The following is a 23,019-nucleotide window of genomic DNA, read 5'->3' on the forward strand; positions in this document are numbered from 1 at the left end:
GAGAAAAAAAATCATTACAAAACAATCTATAATTGAATCAGTAACAAAATGTAGCTTTAAATAAGTCAAGTATTCTACATCTGAAATTCAATTTTATAAACATTCAAGATTAGTGAACTTTGATATGAAAAAACTAGCATAAAGGAAAGACACCTTTTCAACAGATAGTAATTGATAGGTTTTTTTTTTTTAATTGCTTTGGGAATACACAATATAGTTATTTAGGGAAGGTAATTTAAGGAAGACAAGTGCTTCAATTCAAGTGGGCTTCAGATTAAAAAACATCTAAAAATTTGCCAAGATATTGAAAATATTGAAGTGGTTAAAATATTCTTATTCATTTTATTTCATGTTTAAGAAAACATTTAACAGATAAGTAAACAAAAGGCAAAAAATGTTTACCTGCATTTTTATATAATAAATTCTAGAGCTATAAAAAATTCCTGGTTTGTACACAAAGACCAATGTTTGACTTTCATTGATCTATTTCAATGTAGTTAAAAAAATACAGTATCAAATATTTTTCCCTCCCCTCACAAAACTAGAAATATTTTCAATTGTATGTGAATATAGCTATGCATATCTCAAGTGTACAAAACACACACACTTCACTTTACTTGGAAAGTTATTTTCATCATATTGTAAACATCTCTTTCCCTACATCTGGACATTTCAAAATAGTCTTTGGTATTACTAGTCATTGTGCTTTGAAACGGAACCTTAAAGGATTTCTATAGTAGTGCTATGTAGGCATTTAAAGATATAAATAAGAAAAAATGCACTTGGAATAAGTTACAGTTAGCTGCTTTTGCATAATTTCAAAAACTACAGTGTATATGCCTAGTCACAGTTTTATGAGAAAGAATATCTCCTCTTTCAACTCCTTAATTTTAAGGAACACTTAATCATTTTGGCTAAAAACCCATTTTTGAAGTGGATCTGATGGATTGCATGACACTAAACTTGGATGCTCTCCATTTGCTGAAAGGCACATTTTAAGGAATGGATTGTATAGAAGTTTATCCTAGAATAAAAGAAAACACAACAGACATTAAGTTTCAAGACTCACAATTAACTCAAACACAAAAAAAACTTCGTGGTCTCAGTGAAGCTAAAGAGAGACTTGCATACTATAGAGACACAATTTTTAACTTTTAATCTTTCAAAAATCAATTATATGTCATTAAATCTTATGGGTTTTTGGTGTAAACAGCACCAGTTATACCTATACTGTTCAATTTGTAGATAGTGTTATATAAATGAATGAGGTATGTAGAATGAGGTCTGAATCTTTCAGACAAGATCTGGTTCTTTCAGACTAGAAATCTTCAACTCATACACCCGTAAGTGACAAACTCTTAAAAAAAATCATAAATCATAAAAGTAAGGCTTATGGTATTATAAAAAACATTTTTAGGTAAGAAATGCTATGTTCAAACTAATCCTTAAAACATATGTTTAAAAACAGAAAGGACCTTTCGTGTATTTTCTTACTCTAAGTTTCAAGAAAAATTACTAAAACAGCAGAAGAATTAGTCACAACGTGAGAAAAAAATGATTTTTTCTTTCTGACAGGAAAAAATATATATGTGGCTGTGACAAGAAGCATTACAAGAAACTTCTAAAAAGACAAATATGGGCAACTGTTATTAATAATTCATAGATGTGATGATCTGCATAAACCCATGCTTTAAGCAACTTTATAATGATTTTGCTCTTAAGAGTATTTAATTCATAATGTATTCTTTTTTATCACTTGGGAGACATACAAAGTTAAAAAAAAAAAAGCAGAGAAATTCTAACATTACTATATTGTTTCATACATTTTCCGCAGTAAGGATTTAGAGCTAATCAAAATAATTACATAAAGGCATGAATTAACTATACTAGGTACCTTCTGGATCTCCCATATCTGTTCTCCAGTGGCAACTGTCTTGTGACCTTTGTAGGAACATGTCTTCAGCTGAACGGGACCCTGAACAGCATGAAGACATAGTTCCTTCTGGATGTTATGCCGAATTTCACGTTGAACAGAATATTCAAAGTACTACAAAAGGAAGAATGTGATTACTGACAGAAGCACCGCCTATGCTTGGTTGTAATATAATCGTACAATTATTTATTTTTATTTCTTACATATTTATTGATAAATTATTTGTTTTCTGACAAATCAATCTTTATATTTTTTAAATTGAGACAACATTGGCTGACAGCGGTACAATTTTTTAAAAGCAGCAACTCGAGCCTCCCTGGTGGCACAGGAGTTAAAGTCACAGCGCTATCCAGCTATTGCCAGCCACTGCAGCCTGAGTTCAGGGAGCTGCCAGGGAGCTGACCCACATGGTGCAGCAGACCTTTCCTATCTCGCAAGCTACTTTTCCTCGGCAGTGTATTTCAGTCCATCTGCCTGTTCTGCTCCCCACTCTGTCTCTGGTGAATCCTCTCACACACACACCACCCCCGCCCCCGCACCTCTGGCCTGTACCCCAGCTCTTGTATGCATAAATAAAAATAAATTTAAAAAAAAGCAGCAACTTGGGCCTCCCTGGTGGCACAAGGGGTTAAGATGCAACCTATTGAAGCAATCCACAGCCACTGCAGCACGAGTTCGATCCCCAGCCAGGGAGCAACCCACATGGCGCAGCAGACCTCTCCTGACTTGCCCGCTGCTCCCCTCAGCAGTGTACTTCGGTCAATCTGCCTGTTCTGTTCCCCACTCTGTCTCTGGTGGATCCTCCCACCCCCCCACACCTCTGGCCTGTACCCCAGTTCTTGTATGCATAAATAAATCTTAAAAAAAAAAAAAGGCAGCAACTTACTGAATGATATGTCAGGCCTATTTCAACAAAATGATATATTTTAAAAATAGGTACCAGAATCATAAACTGAATTTGTACCATAGAAATACCTCTCCAGCTATTCACCAACAGGCAGGTAGTTAATTAAGAATGTATTGTCTTTCTCCCCATATCAGAAATTGTAAGTTATCAGGTAGATGGAGACTATGACATCTACTCCAGTATTGGAAACTTCTAGTAAGCACCTTAATTCCCTCTTCCTCTCTACAAGTATTCTTTCTCTCTTATTCATCTCATAGTTTCTTTTAAACCAGGAACATTTAAATGGGGTACTCTTCATGCCTCAGTCTGTTCACCTATAAAATGGGTAATTTAGTGTCTCCTACCCCATAGGGTTATGACTACAAATGGGTTGATATGAGTAAAATACTTAGAACAATAACTGACATTGGAAGCATTCAATATATTTTGGCCATTGTTGCTATTATTGACACTACTTCCTCCTCCTGCATCCATTTTTTTTAGTCCTTTAGTACTACTGGATTTTCCTCTCAAATGCTACCATCCCACTCACCCTGACTTTTGTGTTCTCAGAACTCCTCATGCTCAGGCCTCAGAATCTCTACTGTAACAACTCCAGTAACCTCCAGTTTCTTAATCCAATCCATTCTGCTGACAGACTTTCATAACACTGATTTGATTCCTCTACCTCCCCTGCCTAAGTGAGTCATGATTTTTGCTAAGATGAAGTCTACCCTCCTAATTGGTGCGTGAAATCTTCCATATTCAATTTCACATTAACCATTGCCTCAATTATTTACTTTCCTCCTTGCATACAATTCTACCAAGGTAGAACAAGCATATTCATTACTCTAAGACTTTGAGTCACTGTGCTCTGTTGAGAATATCCTGATCCTTCTCTGCCTTTTCTAGCATCCTGCTGGAATTGTGTATGTAGCTAGCTGTCTTCCCCACAGACCACAATTGGGTAAAGTATCTAGTAATAACATCCATTACAAATAAAATACTTCACGGTGTTGATGTTTCAAAGATATTTAGTGAGTCCTTGTTAATATGCTAGGCAGGAACTGTTCTAAGCTTTTATGAGTATTTAAGTAGGCACGTCACAAACAACTCAATTAACAGAATCATGTATTATGACCTCTGGTTTTAGTCTCACCCTTCATTTATTTCCTTCAACAAATAAAATACCTGCCATTTTTATAACTGACAGTCCTTCAGAGGGAGACACTGGAAGAAAACGGGTTTAGATCGTGAAAACTTCTCTCAAGCTATATATCTCTAAGAAAAGTGAACCTTCGAATATGGTAAGAAAGGGTATCTAGAATTTTACTTCATCTCCATTTTTTAAAAAATGATTAAAAGGGAAGTTATAAAGTACAGAAAATAGTTGAAGGTACTTAGTTGACAAAGAAGAATATTAGTTAGCTGAGAACATTGGAGATATATAATTTAGAACTAGGACAAATGCCCTCGAAGAGAAAGTAAAAGAAACAAAGCAGTTAAGAGTTAAAAGTGATAGTGCCTTAAAATACACTGTACCAGTAGTTCCTTAGTCAATTTAGTCACATCATCAAAATACTTTTTACATGGCATATACAAATCCTGCGACAATGGAGTTTCATGTTATAAGAGTTTCATTATGTAGTCAAAATAATAGAAAGAAGCATGGGAAAAAGATCAAGTTATATGATATATCAGAAATATTGAGCACTCAAGGAAATAATCTTTGCAAACTAGTTTAAATTCAATGCTTGACTGAAATAAAATTTAAAGGAAATAAACCAAAATAAAACCAAGGGCTGTGTGCTGGAAGAGAGAAGGCAGTTATCTTCTGAAAATACGATTCTTCTCAAAACCCTCTAATGGCTTCTGTCATTCTCAAAACTCAGTGCAAGTTCATTAATGAAGCCTGAAAAGCCTTCCATGGCCAGGTTTGTGCTCATTCCCTATCCCTTTTTTCTTGGACCACTCTGTTCCAGTCACACTGGCTCTCTGCTTGCTCCAAGGTCCTGCCCCCGGGGCTCTGGCTTTGCCACTCCCCTGCCTGGATGCTTTCCTCTTGGCACATGGTCCTCCTGCCAACTCCTTCAAGCCTCTAACAGCACCTACTCAGAGAGGTCCTTTTGAACTCCGAAAAATAACTACCTCCCACAGACACATTATCCCCTATCCTGCTTAATTTATATTCATACCCTAAATTACATATGTATATTTTCCTTTCCTTCTACAAGAAAAGATCTACCAGGATCAAAAACTTTGTCTTTTTCAATGCTGTAACAGCATAAGTTACACTGCACAAATACTTGAAAAAATATTTGAATCATTTCTCCATCACAAAATTTCTGAAAGCAGCTATGTAGGGTAAGGTAAAAGTATCAGGCTTTTCTGCCCTCTCGCCATTAGGATAGATGACGGAACCCTGCGGTCCTGAATGCATGCCTGATGGCGGGCACCTGGAGTAGGGTGTGGGCATAGGCAGATGGGATTCACCTGGGCTAAGACTGGGCTTATAAGGGTGGCGTCAGGGGGACGCCTGCAGAAGCAGAGAAGCAGAATAGAAGCTGAGGGAAGGAGGGCCTCCCCAGTGGCGCAGCAGTTGAGCACTGGGTTGCGAAGCTGCCCGCAGCCTCTGCAGCGTCTGATTCGATCCCGGCTGCTCCCCGGCCACCAGGTGCACAGACCTCGCCTGTGGCCCGCTGCTCCCCTCAGCAGTGTACTTCAGCCCTTCTTTCGCGTGTGTGTATGCGTGTGTGTATGCGTGCTTGCCCTGTGCCCATTCCTGCCCTTACAAGCTATATTCTATTTATGATGGAGGAAAAACAGAACAAAATAATGTATAAAATATAGCAACTTGTACAATAATGTTAGAGGGAATCTGAGAGAAATGTAATAATATTTTCCTTTAATGATGAGTTTTATGAGTGAGGTAATGTTTCCCTACCACTGTCTAGTGTTATTTCTTTTTTTTTTTTGCCTTCAAGTAGGTACAAAATTTAATGAGTAGTGAACAGTATTGTTATTCAAATCGCATTTGTTTATCAATAACTGAATATTAATCTCCAAACTTTATGATTTACAAATAGTCTGATTTATATTTGCATCAGTTACTTACAATGATTTAAAGCCCTCATGTAGGGCTCAATTTAAACAAAAAAAAATCTTATCCAAAGGCTTTTAGTTTATGCTAAATCATTTTTAAGATTTATAGCTTTGAAGCATTTTTTTAAAAAGTTGGTATTTATACATAAACTGCTAAGAACTTAAAATTCATCATAACATTTACTTCATTTTTTTGGCTTGACCTTCTAGTAAATCTTTAGCTTCATTGATTTTGGCTGCTATATAAGGAGATCCTCCCTTGTCTGAGTGATTTAAAAGCATAATTTGTCGATGAGCATCTCTTATTTTTCCTTTATTGTCAGTAGGGCTTACACCTAATATTAATGCTGCTTCACGTTTTGTCATTTTTGGTTCAAATCCACCTCTGTAATAGCCACCACTGAAAGCAGATTATGGTAGGCTTTGAAAAACTTGTTTTACTTGAGGCTCCATATGCTTCATGGCTTGCAAAACATAACGGCCTACAAATCCTGCAGCAGCAATGGTCAGTCCAGCTGCTACCATTGTACTGGCCATGGCTCTGGCTCAGCTCTCCTGCCTCCACTGAGCGCGCGGCTCATCCCAGACCAGAGGCCGTGGCCACCAGCCCCACGTCCCCACCAGAAACCCGCGGGGCAACCGCTGGCCGGCTCAAGCCCCCCGGGTGCAGGCGCTCCGGGAAGTATGGCAGCCTGTCTAGTGTTATTTCTAAAAGAATGGAAATATATAATTTTCTTAATATATAAAGAGAAAGGAAAAAATTTAATTATGCATATATATGTAAACACGTGCATGCATATATGTATGTATACATATTCATAGCTATAGTGTAGGGTAAGGAAAAAGTATCAAGCTTTTCAGCCCTCCCGCCATTAGGATAGATGAGGGAACCCTGTGGTCCTGAATGCATGGCTGATGGTGGGCACCTGAAGTGGGTACACCTGGGCTGAGAGACTGAGTTTATAGGGGCGGCGGCGTGGGGACGCCAGCAGAAGCGAAGAACAAACAGAAGTAGAGAGAGAAGGAGAAGCAGGAAATCAGAGAGAATGCAAGAGAAGGCCAGAGAGCCCAGAAAAAGTGAAGGCTTGCCGGCTGGCAAGCCTCCCAGCTCCCCGGTCCCCCTACCTGCCGTGTACCTGGTAAATCCCAATAAAAGCCTGCAAAAGCCACTGAGGACTCTGACTCCTCCTTTACCGGTCTGTTGGATCAGAAAACCTGCACTGTGGTATTCCTGACCCTACATATAGATATATGTGTATGTATGTGTATGTGTGGGATACATGTGTGTCCACCCAATTTAAAAATTATACCTTATAACTTAACCATAGAGAAATGTATCCTTTCAGCTTCTATTTAGTAGGCTAAATAGTGACATCTGATATGGAGTCAATTTGTAAAAGAGTGGTAAAACGTAGAGATGCGATTGATCAAGGAGAATCAAGCACAGCACATAGCTTTTAAGAACATACTGAAATAATACTATTGGCCCACAATAGCAAAAATAATGTATGATGCTTTTTTGGTATTGACATTTAATGCAATTGCTACTGAATCCTGTTAAATATAGCCTTTCTTATAATGTTTTAAAACTGTCATGCCAATAGTCATGCAACTTCAAAGATCCTCATAGAAGATCCTATTTTTTTCAATTCCAAATGTCATTCTTCTACTGTTTTTTTTTTTTTTCATTTGCTTCTACTTAATAGGTAAGCAACTTCAAATTGTTTTTAGAATCAGAGTAAAAAATCAGAGTTACAACTTTGATATTAATTGCCAACCAATCTGAACACATTCCACACACCAGTTTACCGGAATTAAAAAACTGTTTTAGGACTTTTCTAAAATATGCAACAACTTATGTGTGTTTGTAAGTGCTAATGAGAAGTCAGGATTTTTAATGCTCTGCTCACCTGGTTTCCTCCGAGTCCGTGACATGTGTATAAAATTAACGGCTTGCCTCCTTGATTATTTTCTCCAACATCCAGACATAGAGGTTGACCAATGCTTTTAATCTAAAGGAAAATTTTCAAGTTATAAGAAAAAAACTTTTAATCTACGTGGTTTATATATTTTTTATTTCAGGAAGCAGTATTAATAATAATGTAAACTCTCAAAAGCAATAAACCAGAAAGTATTTCAACAATTTTTCATGAACCACATAAATGTTGGTGGCAAGTATACCAAGTAAAAAGGAGCAGGAAAATACTCACATATCCAGATATAACAGGATTAAGGTCTGGCACATACACTTCTGGATAAATATTGTTCAGATACCATGTAAAATTTTTACATTGAAGGCGGTGTTTTACTTCAAATCTTTTTGAGAGATCACCAAATGATTTCTGGAGAAGGATGAGAAGTAAGGGGAATGCTTAATCAAAAAAGCACTTATAAAGTACTTCAAATGCTATTTGTATTTATTATAGCATTAAAAAAAATTCAGGACCAAAGGGCAAGATGCAATTTAACTGCATTACCACCCTTTCAGGCAAAAAGTATGCCTGCCTGCTCATTTCTGGCTTCAAAGCAAACCAAGTACCACTGGAGTGCTGACATAGGGCTATTTCACTCTTCCTTTCTACACAAGACTCCCTCATAGAAGAAAGAAATGATAATGAGAGCATCCAAAATTGACCCCAATTTTATACCTCAAAGAGATCTGTAAAGCAAAGTGTGAGAAATCAGGTACAGAGAAACAGTGCCAACACATCATGCAATTTCTCTCTCTTCTCTACTCAAAACCACAAAATTACAACATAGTTGGGAATAATTTTTTTTCATTTAGTATACTTACTTAATTTAAATATGTATTTTATTTTACTTAAGTAAAATAAATATACTTAAAGTGTACTTACCCCAAAGAGTATCCTAACAATAACAATGTATTAGTAGAAAAGGGCAATTTTTGATTTAATGCATTCAATTTTCCTTTATTTAAGGAACTAATTTTAAAAGGCACTATTAACCTTAAAATATACTTGATCTAAAGGCAACACTTCAAAGAAATATATGCTATGTGATACCAAAGTATATGGAAGGTAAATACTCAAGCTTATCATTTCAACTAAGGAAAATATTTTCTTATGCCAACTTTAATGCCTTGAACCCAGGTGTTTAGCAAAAGTATGAAACTTTAGAGGACTTTTGGCCAGCTTATGCATTTTACCACATAGATCTATTTTCCCTGTGGTAAAAAACAGGGGTTTACTAGCTCACTCACCCTTTTACCCTTTGAGGGTGAAAAAAAGTATAAGCTGTATTTAGTGCCAATTTCCTGCTTCTCCAAGTACCTTGGATAGTACACGATATGCCCAATTTGTCTTGGTGGCCAGGGGTAAAATAAGAGTGATCTAACTTAGTATTTCTCTGCCTTTGTATCTTACTGACAAGTTTTAGTGAGACAGCAGAGATCAAAGAAAAGGTGGTGGAAAGAGGTAACCAGATCTTCGTTTATGACAGTCCAAATGTTGATGCCGGGGCCTCCCTGGTGGCGCAAGGGGTTAAGACGCAACCTATGAAGCTATCCACAGCCTCTGCAGCACGAGTTCTATCCCTGGCCAAGGAGCTACTCACATGGCGCAGCAGACCTCTCCTGTCTTGCCCACTGCTCCCCTCAGCAGTGTATTTCAGTCAACCTGCCTGTTCTGTTCCCCACTCTTTCTGGTGAATCCTCTCACCGCCCCACCCCCCCACATACCTCTAGCCTGTACCAAAGTTCATAAATCTTTAAAATAATGTTGATGCCCTTTAATGCCATTATACACCTCCTTGAGACTCAGCAATATTTCTTACAAAGCATTGGGTGCCATTCACTGAACAGGTTGCAAAGTTCAGTGAGTAGTACTGATTCCTATGAGTAGTAGAACCAGAACTCAAGGGGGAAAAGAAGGGCCTTGATATCTTGGTTCATTCTTCTGCCACATTCTGACATTGCTTTTCTCTCCAGCTCAAAAAGCCAATTAGTACTTTGATTTAGGTGTTATTACATCACCTAAAACCAAAAGTTCCACTTAATCTTATTTTTCTTGAGTACCATATTGAATCAAGGCAGTAACAAAAACTAGGTATCTTTCATATTAAAAAAGATACAGAATGCCTAAATTTTTAAAAAGATGTTTACTGAATTTTTCCTAAGAAAAGAATAAGCTGACATTAATAAGTTATCTATTTTAAAAGTTAAAAAAAAAGCTTCAAATATAGCTTTTTTAAATTTACGCATACAAGAACTGGGGTGTAGGCCAGAGGTGGAGGGGTGGGCAGGGTGTGAGAGGATTCACCAGAGACAGAGGATGGAGCAGAATAGGCAGATCCACTTATATACACTGCTGAGGGGAGCAGTGGGTGAGACAGGAGGGATCTGCTGTGCCATGTGGGTAGCTCCCTGCCCAGGGATCAAACTGGGGATCAAACTCAGGCCATAGTGGCTGACAACAGCTTGTTAGTGCTCAGACTTAATACCCTAGGCTACCAAAGAGGCCCAAATATAACTTCTTTCAATGCTTTGTACTTTGGTTAACTCAAATAAGTAAAAGGATATGCGAAATTAGTGTTGACTTTTATTAATCACCTAGCTTTAACTTACTTGTTTAACAATTTTTGCTGCATCTGTGTTTCTCCTATAAAATATTTTCTTATAGTCATCCATCCAGACTTCTGCAAGGCGAACTTGGTTTCGAGCAATCACCTGAGTGCCTTTTGGAAAGGTATGAGGGCTTTTGCTGCGAAAAACATGTCCAACAACAGAGCAAGGCATAATCTCCAACTGCCCACCACATTGCCATACCTGATAATTAATGATATTTGTTTAAATTTACAGTATTTTAGGAAAATCAAAGTGCTCTTTTTAAGTTCACCTTTAAGATAACAATAAAAAATAAACACAGAAAAGATTTATTACAACTTCACAATGAGTTTCTGTCACCTGCCAATTCAACTTAAATTCTTAAATATAGAATGGTTTTACTAATTGGTACAACCATTAAGGACAACAAAAGCGTATTTTCAGAAAGCAATTTAACAAAATAGTGATTCCAGATCTTTCAGAAAAAGGAATTCAAAAATTTATTTTCTTTTGCAAACAATGTGTAAGCTCTCTAATATGCATCAAAGAACAAAGGTTCTTTTGCCTTCCACTTCCACCTTACACAACTTGAATGGTCACTTCACTTGAACAACAGGGTGTCTTGTCCATAGACTGAATTAACAGTGTTACACTCTATTTACCCCATGCAAATTCAATTTTTAACCAATAAAACAATTCCAAATAGTCACTATTACCAATCTATTAAGCTTGTGAAGCAGTCTGTCATTACAAAAAAATTCACACCTATTTGAAACTTATGTGCTCTTATCACACACAAAAAATTTTGTGTATATGTATGTCAACTACATTTATTATGGTGACCATTTCATAATACATATAAATATCAAATCATTATGCTATATACCTGATATTAATGTAATACATCAGTTATAACACAATGAAAAACTTATTTAAATTAATTTCTAAACAAAATGGCACATCATTAAATATCTATTCTCTTAAATATCTTGATAATCAATTCTGCCATAATTACTAAGCAGAAAATCTAAATGAAATCATGTTTAATAGTATGTGCTAATATAAGAGAAAGTAATCTCATATTCTCTTTTTTTTAACAAATGAGAAAATTCAGGAATATGTTCAATTCAACAAACTGTGTTTGAGATCTAGCATGAACTAGGATTGGGAACACTGAAATGAATAAAACAAGACCCTTGAAGCAGTTCAAATCTGGCTAAGATCACCACTGCCATTATGTAATGGAGTCAGAGCCAAAACTTAAGTCTTCTAACCTCTAGTTCAGTTATTTTTCCACTACACTTCAGCCTAATGAATGAAAAATGACAAAATCACTGTAAAAAATGAACTCATGAAATCAAATAGGTACATGTGGAATCCATCGTAAGCCTTTGTTTTATTTTTCATATAAAGTTTTAATATGTATTGGGGGGAAGGCTCATTTAATCCAAAGAGTTAAGTCCAATGTTCTTTAAAATCATATATAAAATGTTTTTCCATTCTGAATCCCTTGATAATCAACTCATTTCCTGAAGCACTAGATTTAATTATATTTATCTTGGCTGAAATTCAGTTGCTACAAGTGTATTAATTGGTGTTACTGCCTGGACACAGGCATTTGACTGATTCTTCTGGTTATACTGACAGCAACAAGTAAGTGTATTAAGCTACATTTTAAAAGCAAATGTCCTTCCACCAAATGTTCTAACAATTAAATTTTAGAATACCAAAAGTGAAGACTGCACACATCCATGATAATATGTATCAGCCAAATGGAACATAACATATTTGGTCAATCTTCATAAACTTACTCTGAAAGACATTTCTATATTTTCACCTCCCCAGATTTCCATTTCTTCATCGTAAGTTCCAATATATTCAAAATAGTCTTTTGATATGGAAAAAAGGCCTCCTGCAAAAGTAGGTGTTCTGAAAAATAATTTGTTGTCAAATTCTGTTATAAAAACCAACTAAGAAAAAATAGCATATTTTAAGAGCAACTGAATAAAATTTGCAGATACCACAGTTTCTAAGTTTTCACATAAATAAATAAAAATTAAAAATGTTATCTTCAAAGTTTTTTCTTGAGAAACAGTACTTTAAGTGTCTTTTCTCAGAGAAAAATTAATGCACATCTTCTAACCAGCTTAAAATTTCTCTAGTAATGATTATGAGGAAAAAATAATAGACTTAATTCTATTTCCTACTTGGTAACATCATGTGTAAATATATAAATAAATGACTTTTCTTTCCCTACAAAAAGAGTGTATGTGTCCTTTACTTTGCTAGTGTGAATTACCTTGCATGCAAATACTGTAAAAAGCAAAAGTACATACGTAGTCAAAAACACAAAACTTGAGAGCAATCAACTTACTTAATTGGGTAAGTTTCATCTTTCCTTCTTTGCTTCTCATGATCAGGAAGTGATTCCCAGCCAAATGAAAGGCTCCAGTCAAAATTTCCACGGTTATGGTTACTTCCATAAGGAGAAGGTTTGTTGAATTCAAAAGTGTTCATATCTATGGATGCAATATCTGGACTCACAACAGCTGTGTAGTTCTCAGCTATTCTGGCCAATAAAGGTTCTAACCAACCATAAAAACATTCACCTGGAAAGAACACAATATTACTCAATTCAGTGAAAACACTGAGGGGTTTTTTACCTTGTATTTTTTTGGAAAAGGGTTTATAGAGAAATGAGAATAATAGAGTTATTTGTGTTTTGGCCATTTATGGAGGGAGGTGTCCTGTGATGAGATAAAGGTAGGATGAAAAAAATAAAATAAGATTTAGCATGGAACATGGATCAAAGACAATTGTTTTGTTGGTCCATACCACCTGATCCCAAAGTGTTCTGATTTACTTAACATCTTTTCCCAGAGTAAAGTATAATGGGAGAAGATATCTATAACATAGCATAAGAAGTAGCATGTGAAGATTTGGGGGACTGGGGGGAAAAAAATCCTCAAATAGGAAAAATATGACATTGAGTGTCAGTACCGGGACAAAATTTAAAGATAAGATTGAGAACAAACAGAACTTTCACTCATTTTAAAGTATAAGAATTAAGAACAATAAGGACACTTTTTTTGATAGAATGAACATCTGAAGAATATCCTAGGTAAGGATAACTTGCTGGGGAAGCTGGTCACTGGCAGACATTAAAGTTGCAGAACCTTAAACATTCCTTGATTATTTTAATCAAGGAAGTAAGAACTCTATAAATGAAAGTAAGTTTTTATGCAGAGCTGTTATCTGCTTGGGCTGTCATTGCTATAATCACCAGTTGAAAATGATATTAAAGAAAATACAATTAGGCATTTAAAGAACAGACTTCCTTACCTTTTAAATTAGAGGAGAGGGGAGGGGAGGGGAAAATGTTACAACGGTGTCTATATATAAATACTTACAGTGAGCATCTAAAAATGTGAGCGTTTCAGCTGTTGCTACTGTTGCTCCTAGCAACCGTGCAGTAATCAGACCTTTTCTTTCTCTTTGTCTGACTATTTTTACTATAGAAAATTGTTTTATATATTCCTCTAGTTTACCATGTAAGTACTCTGTAAGAAAAAATATCAGGATTAATTCTTCTTAAGTTTGTTTTCAAAAGTGAAATATGAAAGTCAATAAAGAAATCACAGGGTCAGGATCCCTCCACATTTTTAATCTTAACAGTTGTACACATTTTTCCATTAAAATACACATTCTTAGCTTCTGTATTTCTATCACACAAAACATTCAATGAATACTTATCCTGTACATGTCATCTCAATAAATACAGTGTTTATGGGGGGGAAGTGGGAGACTTCAAATAGAGTAGACCAAGGAGTCTGAAAAAATTAAATAACAGGGTAAAACAAGTTGAATTTGGCCAAAAATATATTTGATACTTTTTAAATTGGCTTTTGAAAAATTTAAATTACTTTGTAATTTAAACTTGGAAATTTAAAGAAAAATGCCAAGAAGCAAAAGGATTCCCTAATGTTTACCAGTGATGAAAATAATCTAAAACCAAAATGTTGAGGGGCCTCCATGGTGGCATAAGGGTTGTTAAGATGTAGCACTATGAAGCTACCGCCAGCCACTGTGGCATGAGTTTGATCCCCAGCCAGGGAGCAACCCACATGGCTCAGCAGACCTCTCCTGTCTCTTCCGCTGCTCTCCTCAGCAATGTATTTTAGTCAATCCGCCTGTTCTGCTCCTCACTCTGTCTCTGGTGAATCCTCCCCCCGCCCCCCTTCTGCCCCCCGCCAACCTTTGGCCTGTATCACAGTTCTGATATAAATTAATAAATAAATACATCTTAAAAAAAAAATAAAACCAAAATGTTGAGAAAAAGATGAATAAGAATGTCCCAGGGTATGGCAGTTTGGGAATAGTTTTATAGCGCCATCAGAAAATTTTTGAAAGCTTTTGAGTCTCCTGACAGAATTTTTTCCAGTAAAAATACAAAAGGACCATGTAAACAGAAATGAAGCACAGACAAAATTTTAGTAAGGACTGATTAATTTAAGGTATGCAATATTCCAATTAGGATGAGCTTTTTAAAAGCACAAATTAAGACAGTAAGTAAAAGAAAAACACAATCAAGTCATTCAAGGGTTATTCATATTTTTAACAACTTGAGTCTGCTTTTTTATCATTAAATTCTTGACTCCTTGTTGAGTATATAATGCTGAGAATGTCAATAAATGTCCTGAAGTAGATGTTTGCTTTTGCTAGAATTTAGAAGCAAATACAGATAATTTTGCCTTCATTTGTGTGACGTTTTTTCAGTTCTCCAGTGGTGCAGAAAAGAACATTGCTTATTTAAAGCTTAAGCATTCATTAAGGAAGAGAGAGTCCAGGAACAAATTTTATAGAAAAATAAATCTATCTAAACATACCTTCTGAGTACCTCAGAATTAATTCCCTAAGAGAATTAATGGCTAAGTAAAATACATCTGGTGCAACTTTGTCATTCAAGTTTTGAAGGTAAAAAAAATGGACTAATAAAAATGTTATGTGGAAGTGTCAGATTTCAAAATGGGATGTCTAACATGGATATAATTAGATCAACATTACATTTTATTTAGACAGTGATTAAGAGAGAAAAAGAAAAGATGAAAACAATTAAAACAGGAAGATTGAATGAATATCCCTTTCACTCTTATTCCCTTTAATTCTATTAATCTTATTTGCACAAATAATAGCAGTTACCTTCAATTGAAGGCTTATTAGAAGTAACCCTATGGTATCCCTGGTGCCTCAATACTTGGAAAATCAAACAAAATAGAAATAATATGAGTAAAGTTCAAAGAAAAAGATTTTAAGATAAGGTTCTGGCTTTTTAAGATAAAACATGAGCAGTCTGTAGAACTTAATCAAATGTCACTTAAAACTATGGACTGCAGTCCAACTAGGCAGAAAGAATAAGAAAAAATTCAAAACAGATGAAGCAGTAAATATATTTGTTGATTATAATTGTAAGACGAAGCTACCTGGGTAAAAGGATTGGAGATTCAAATCAGACATTTGTACGTAGTATGTAACCTGATTCCAGGGTACCTGAATTATTCAACTCCATTTAGTAGATAAGGTTCACATCCAGGTCAAAATCTCTAGAGATAAGTAATCCTTTTTTAAATAATTAATTTTAATGACGCACCATTAATTTATATCCTTGTTAATATTTGACAGTATAGGATTTCTCCCCTCAGGTGTGGCCACCATAGTCCACCATAGCCTATGAACTCTCCCTTCTATACCCCCATCAGATATGCAATCTTCTACCACCTATATATTAATTTATCTAGAGAATATAACCTCAACTCACTCAGGATATTTTATTTTGAAATCCAAAATAATAAGATTGTTTGGAATTGTATGTAAACATAATTCAGTAAACCGGGTTACTTATTTTAAGCTTTATTTAACTTATTACCATTTTGAAGTTTGGATACATGTTTTAATTGATGACATGTCAACAGTAGGCAATGTTCTCTTTTCTTTCTCTTATTTTCTTTTTTGTTTCCTTGTGGCACATAAATATTGGTTTATCTTACAATAGAAGGTGCTTTGAATTTCATGAGTGATCTCATTTTATAGCTGAGGAAACAACTAGCTAGTGCAAGAGGTGGAATGTGACATTAAGGAATATGGCTACAAATTGTGCTATTTCAGGAACAAAGTTTGTAATCACTGAAGTAATCTGTATCTGCTTGGTATTTAAAATACTTTCAATATTTGAAAATTTAGCAAAATAGAGTGTTTGTCAGATTAACCCCACAATTCCAATTTAAAATGTGTAACTATTGACTCAGAATTTTAAGAGGAAATGTATTAAAGAATTTGGCTGCTTTTGTAAATATTGGGTTATTTAAAAGAGTCAAAATAAAAGAGGATATGGTAATTCTTCAGTGACTTCTTAAACTATTCATTTATATTAAATCACCCAATCTTAAAAAAAAAAAAAAAAACCCTAGGAAGTGTATACTACCTATGCATTTTTTCAATGCTAGGTTGTACAATTATATGATGCTCATAATCAGTAATATGCTCATTTGTCTACAAGGGATTTTAATTCTAGTGGTATTAAAAAAGGTAATATAATAAATTTAATAATATACTGTGTTTCCTCCATTTTACAGATTAAAAAGCTGAGGTATATGGGGGTAAGTAACTTGCCTTAGTTACATACTTGGGTAAGACCAGAGCTAGTATTCAAAGGCAGCCTGACTCAATGCTTAAGTCTCTGCTCAATCATTATGCCTTATAATAAAAGTCTGGTGCTTCACACACTTTTGAACTCAAAAATTGAATATAAACTCCCTGGATTCTACTTTCATCTATCATACCTACCATTCAAGCTATTATATTCAAGCTCTAAGATGGCATACAGTAAACAATATAACCAAATAGACTGGACAATGTCACATGAAAATACTGGGTAAACAATCTAATTTGCATGTGCTTTCTTACCATCTACACTAGCATCATCCACCAAAATGATTTCCTTCAGCAGTATGGCAGGTGAAGAATAGAGCACACTGTGGACAGTTCTAAGCAGTGTGGACCACGCTTCATTATGAAAAACTATTATGACACTGGTGGTAGGCAGGGGAGGACAGCGCTTAAATTTTTGTTCAATACATCTAGAAGAAGTAAAGTAGAACAATTATAAACTTCATCACTTCATTTCACAGCTATGCCATTACTAAAATCATCAATGGTTATCTTTACAGGAATGATAGTAGCTAGTTTCTGTATAAAATTATCTTAATGTTATGTAAATTTAAATAAATCAAAACAAAATTTTTTACATGCAGACCAACACCCAAAGATCATGTCCACTGATAATGGATTATATGTCAAGGATTAAAACACAGTGTAAGCTTTCTCAACAATGTAATATTTAATACAAACAACATTTTAAATAAGGAAAATAACCTACAAATGAGACAACTGAAAAATGGCAAATACTTGTAATTGCTGGCATAGAAAGTAAACTACAGTGCTTCATTCTACTAGCTGAGCTATTGAAGGGATTGTAATTGCTCCAATAAATTGAGATCATTTTTCTTATTTGCAATTTTAAAAAGAGTGCAACTTTATTAAACACATATTTATCTTTGTAGATAGTATCATAGATTCCTGAGTAGGTAGCATTTCTCAAGCTTTTTAAATCAACTTATTTAATCTATATGTAAACCAAAAGGAGGGAAATAGCTACTATAAAACCTATTATGACATTCATCATTCACAAAAAATTATTAAATACCTACCATATGATACAGGCCATACTGTCTTAAAATTTTGCTCCAATATTCAATGTACAGTTTAATAAGACCTAGAATTTAATTTTTTTCTTTAAAAAAATCCGAAGTAGAAATTTAAAATAAAAGTCCTAAATCCATGTTGAAAACTCTGGAATCCTATCACCATCTGAGACACTGATAGGCACAAGGAGAGAGATCCTACCCTAAGTAGTTTTTGACTGATTCGTAGTAATACCCATCCACTAAAAACTATATCAGTAAGTTGAAATTGAATTCATTTTTATAACAAATGTCATCCCCAGTGGAAATGCCTATGACACTGGATGGATCTCTATAGTCTCAAGCCTTTGGGACTAGAGATGACTATAGTCCTTTACCTGATGAGATGAGACAAGGATCAAATGAAATAACATGTAGAGAGGGCTTCAAAACACTGCAAGACCAAACAGAACTAGCCTGGGACATAAAACATGTGTGTTCTATGGTGAAGGCAAATAAGCAAAATAACTATCTTTAAGTTCACTTAAAAACCATAAATAGTTGTATGATTTTTGAAAACAGACGATGAAATCCTCACACAGAGTCAAAAGGCTCTAGAAATAGAGTATGTAAGAATCAAACAAACAGTGCTGTCCAAATTCAAAGATAAGGAAGTTAATCATTCACTCATGGAGATAAGAGCCTATAATGTTTCAGGTGCCTTGCCAGAGCCAGTGGGGAATCCACTTACCAGTAAGGTACTAGAGGCCTGGAGATGCCACCCCAAAAAAAGGTATTCTATAAACTCTCATTAGTTACATTTATCACCATATCTCAATACAAATATTTCAGATCCGGTCCTGAGAGGAGGTCATTAGGGTGGAATATTTGCAGTGATGAAAAAAGAATTAGGCTGGTGATATGGATAAAGATGAATTAGACTGGTGATAGGATAAAGATATTATTATTAGGAGGAACTTCTCAGTGGAAGTGATTTTGTTCTCTAGTGTCTTCATCATTTCGAAGTGTAATATACATGCATACTAAGAAACAAATAATGCCAATCCCCTTCACTGGTAGATGAAAGCAGGTGATTTGTGATTTATTAAAACTGAATTTTGGATAAACTCATTAAAAATAAAGGCAAAACACCAACTACCTATTTACATATATTTTTGACTCACAATTACACAGAAACAAATGACTAAATATAAGCTTATATTTTTAAGAAATTAAGGTGTATAAGGCAACATAAGCTATACTAAAAATTATGAATAACCCCACACTATAGTATTTTCTTTTTTAAGAAAAGAGAAGTCCCATCACTGGCTGTCTTATAAGCATTAAGGAGAGGGGTATGGGGGCTAAGATTGTTTTTTCCTACTTTTACTTTCCATGTCATTAATATTAATCAAGATTTTAAAGATTTAACATATAAACTTCACAGAAATACATACTAATAAAATGTTAACACTTATTTTTGCAAGGTTTTACCTCAGTTTAAGATTCACTTGCTTAACTGTTAACTACTAATATAAGTGTCATATCATTGCTGCAAATGATAATAAAATTTCACAATGATTTCATAAACTTCATTTATTTTATAACAATTATTATGTTAAACTTGGGCTTTAAAACTGTTTCACAGGTCATGTAATGTAGTGAAATTAAAATAACTTGTCAAAGTGACTGCATTATCATAGTCAAATCATTTGAAAAATCTGGCATGTTGAAATGTATTTAAATTATCAGTCATATGGCCATCTGGCTTTGGGAGAAACAATTTTTATTTCTAATGAAAATGGAAAATTATAATTATTCAGAAAATGTATTACTTATTGATGTAGTTTTAAATTTAAAGTTAAAAAAAGTATTAATTCTTCACCAACACTTCCTAGGTATCCATTCCTATGCCAAAAAAAAAAAAAAAGTGCTTTATGTGCTTAGCTTTTCATTTACTTAATCATTAAAAATATTAACAATTGAATCTTCTAAATGCTATATTAGGAGGGGAAAAAGCTTATCTTTAGCTGACATTGATCATCATGTTAAAGAATAAAAATCATGTTTCTTGATTTATAATGTAAATTATTTGTCGGTAAAGACAGTTCCCAAATCAGTAAAGTGAGATATTTCATTTTAACCTATTTAATTTAAAAAAGGAATTATATGCTTGTTTCTGTTACAAAAGCCAGAATATTTTATGGACATTCAATTATTTCATCACACATTCATTTTATTTTTTTTTCACACATTCATTTAAAGAACGATGTGCAATGCAATCTTGAATCACGCTGCTTAGAATAGACCTACGGTAATCTAATCTACACAAATTCCACACTGAGAGATTAAAATTGATGTAGGTATTCATGATCACAAAGCTAGAAAAATAATAATGAAACAAAGGAAGTAAGTCTACAAAAGTTCTTTTCCCCAGGTTCACTTCCAAATATAATTGTTATAACTAGAAGGCAAAATATGTAAGCACTATTTGCTTTTAATTTGTCTACCTTTAACTTCTACCTAATCTACAGGGGTTTTGTAAAATGCTGGGAATTCATTTCAGTTGTTCCAGTTGAAAAAGAGCATTTGAACACTATCCCAAAGATGACAACATGGTTAACTAAGGACTAAAAGACAGCTTAGTGAATCTAAGGGAAAATATATGAAATATTGTATACTAGTTCTTGTATGCATAAATACATAAATCTTTTAAAAAAAGAAATATTTTATACTTGAGATAAATATGTAAACAAAGTGACTCAGTAAAAAGGTATGCTGAACTTTCAGAAGCTAAAGGGAGACAATGTAAGTATGAGAACTTACCAACTTTAGAGAAAGAGTACTAGTTAAATTAGTAATTGTAGCAATATTGCCACTTAAAAAGAAAGGTTACAAAAGACAGGCATTCTGAAATATAATTAAAGCATTGAAATAACCACAAAGCCTGTGACTTAGCAAACGGTTATCCAACTGCTCAAAATCTTGACACATTTTTAAAATTCTATAGCAATACATAGAGGAACTGAAAAAAACTCCAACCTCCCACATTTCCCATAATAACTGTCCAATACTGGGGCCTTCCTGATGGCGCAAGGGATTAAATCTCAGCACTATGAAGCTATTCGCAGCCACTGCGGCATGAGTTCAATCCCCAGCCAGGGAGCTAACCCACTTGGCACAGCAGACCTATCCTGTCTTACCCACTGCTGCCCCCCTCAGCAGTGTATTTCAGTAGATCTGCCCGTTGTGCTCCCTACTCTGTCTCTGATAAATCCACCCACACGCGTGCGCGCGCACACACACACGCACACACACATCCCCTCACCTCTGGCCTACACCCCAGAGCTCTTGCATGCATAAATAAACAAATCTTTAAAAAAAAAAAAGGGGTCCAATATCTCCTCAATAAATGAGAAAACTAAAGCATTTGAGAATAAAGGATTTCATTGTTGTCTAAAGGATTTCATTGTTGTCTATAGAATTCAGTTTTCTAATTTCTAAGATGTAATTTTTCACATCTGCAATGCCAAGCATAGATACAGATATCAAGTTCCAATAATGGTAGGCAAAGAGTAATTCAAACATTAAATGTTTTATAATTCAATTACATTTGCTGATTTTTAGCCTCAGGGTGGCTGAAGAACAAAGCAACTTCCCCTCAGCTCATGCCCAACCCAGCAAACCCTGGTCATATATTGTAAGCAACGAATATTTTTCAACATACTCAGGAGGTCGAGTATCTGGTCCAAGGTCTCGGTGTAAAGAAATCCTGTCACTTGCAAAAGCATTAAAACAGTGTTTTGCTTCTCCACGTTCTTTTTCCTTCTGCTCTTCAATACTTAAATTGGTTGTCTTGAATGCTTTACCCGAAGCACCAGGTGCATTAGAATCCTGAGGTGGGCGGTCAAGAACGGGTTTCAGTTCTGCTGCTGTATAATATCCTTGCAAACAGGGTCTTTCACCAGCATCAATATTTTCCCTGACAGGTGCTCTTATTTGCATTTTTGGCATTGCATCTTTAATATTGTTGACAGCTTCCAGCATTAAGTCAAACATCTTGTTTTTGTTTTTCATGTTTTTTTCCATACTTGTTTCCTCTTTGGAATGTTGAATACTTACTTCTCTTTGCATTAAAATCAAAAATAGTATGAAGAAAAATATTATTGCACCAAGTTTCCAGAACTTTTTATGGTAATATCTTTTAAGAGGTAATTTTACTAGTCGCCTTAGGTGAGCCATTCTGACATTAAAAGTTCGTCACTTGACAAATAACAGTTATAGTTTCCTCTGTTACTTATATTTTTTATCATAGATTTGCTGGCAATCAGGTTTCTTTAAATGGCAATACCTACAAATGGAAATGAAATATGGCATTAGTAGCTATCATTTCTATAGGCACAGTTCAACTCATTCATTCAACCAACAACTGAACATAAGCTACAATAAAGTACTCTTGTGGTTAATAAGAATACAAAGTTATCTTTGTATAAAGAAAATTACCCTTTCAGAAAAACACAATTTTGCTATAATTGCAATAAACAGAGCTACACAATATTAGGCATTTTTCACCTGTTAAAAAATATATTCTTCGCCTGCCCGCGGCCTCTGCGGCACCGGTTCGATCCCCGGCTGCTCCCCGGCCACCGGAGGAGGGTCCCACATGGCGCGCAGCACATGGCGCGCAGCCCTCTCCTGCCGCCCGCTGCTCCCCTCAGCAGTGTACTTCGGTCATTCTGCCTGTTCTGCTTCCCGCTCTGGCTCTGGTGAATTCTCTCACCCTCCCGCACTTCTGACTGTA

At 35.0% G+C, this 23,019-nt stretch overlaps 1 protein-coding gene and 1 pseudogene across 2 annotated transcripts; both read right to left on the minus strand.

Moving 5' to 3' along the window:
• Positions 1–901: 901 nt before the first annotated feature.
• Positions 902–22,460, minus strand: GALNT3 (polypeptide N-acetylgalactosaminyltransferase 3; the record flags this gene model as incomplete). Its single annotated transcript, XM_084229857.1, has 10 exons — positions 902–1,024; positions 1,895–2,047; positions 7,832–7,933; positions 8,132–8,263; positions 10,504–10,704; positions 12,294–12,411; positions 12,857–13,091; positions 13,893–14,042; positions 17,443–17,615; positions 21,946–22,460. 10 exons carry the CDS (start codon positions 22,458–22,460, stop codon positions 902–904), a joined length of 1,902 nt encoding a protein of 633 aa, XP_084085983.1.
• Positions 6,102–6,458, minus strand: LOC311180353 (mitochondrial import inner membrane translocase subunit TIM14-like; annotated as a pseudogene). The gene has a single exon. The product of its transcript is annotated as a mitochondrial import inner membrane translocase subunit TIM14-like (transcript).
• Positions 22,461–23,019: the final 559 nt, after the last annotated feature.

This window comes from Talpa europaea, assembly GCF_964194135.1.
Source record: "Talpa europaea genome assembly, chromosome: 1".
NCBI lineage: Eukaryota > Metazoa > Chordata > Mammalia > Eulipotyphla > Talpidae > Talpa > Talpa europaea.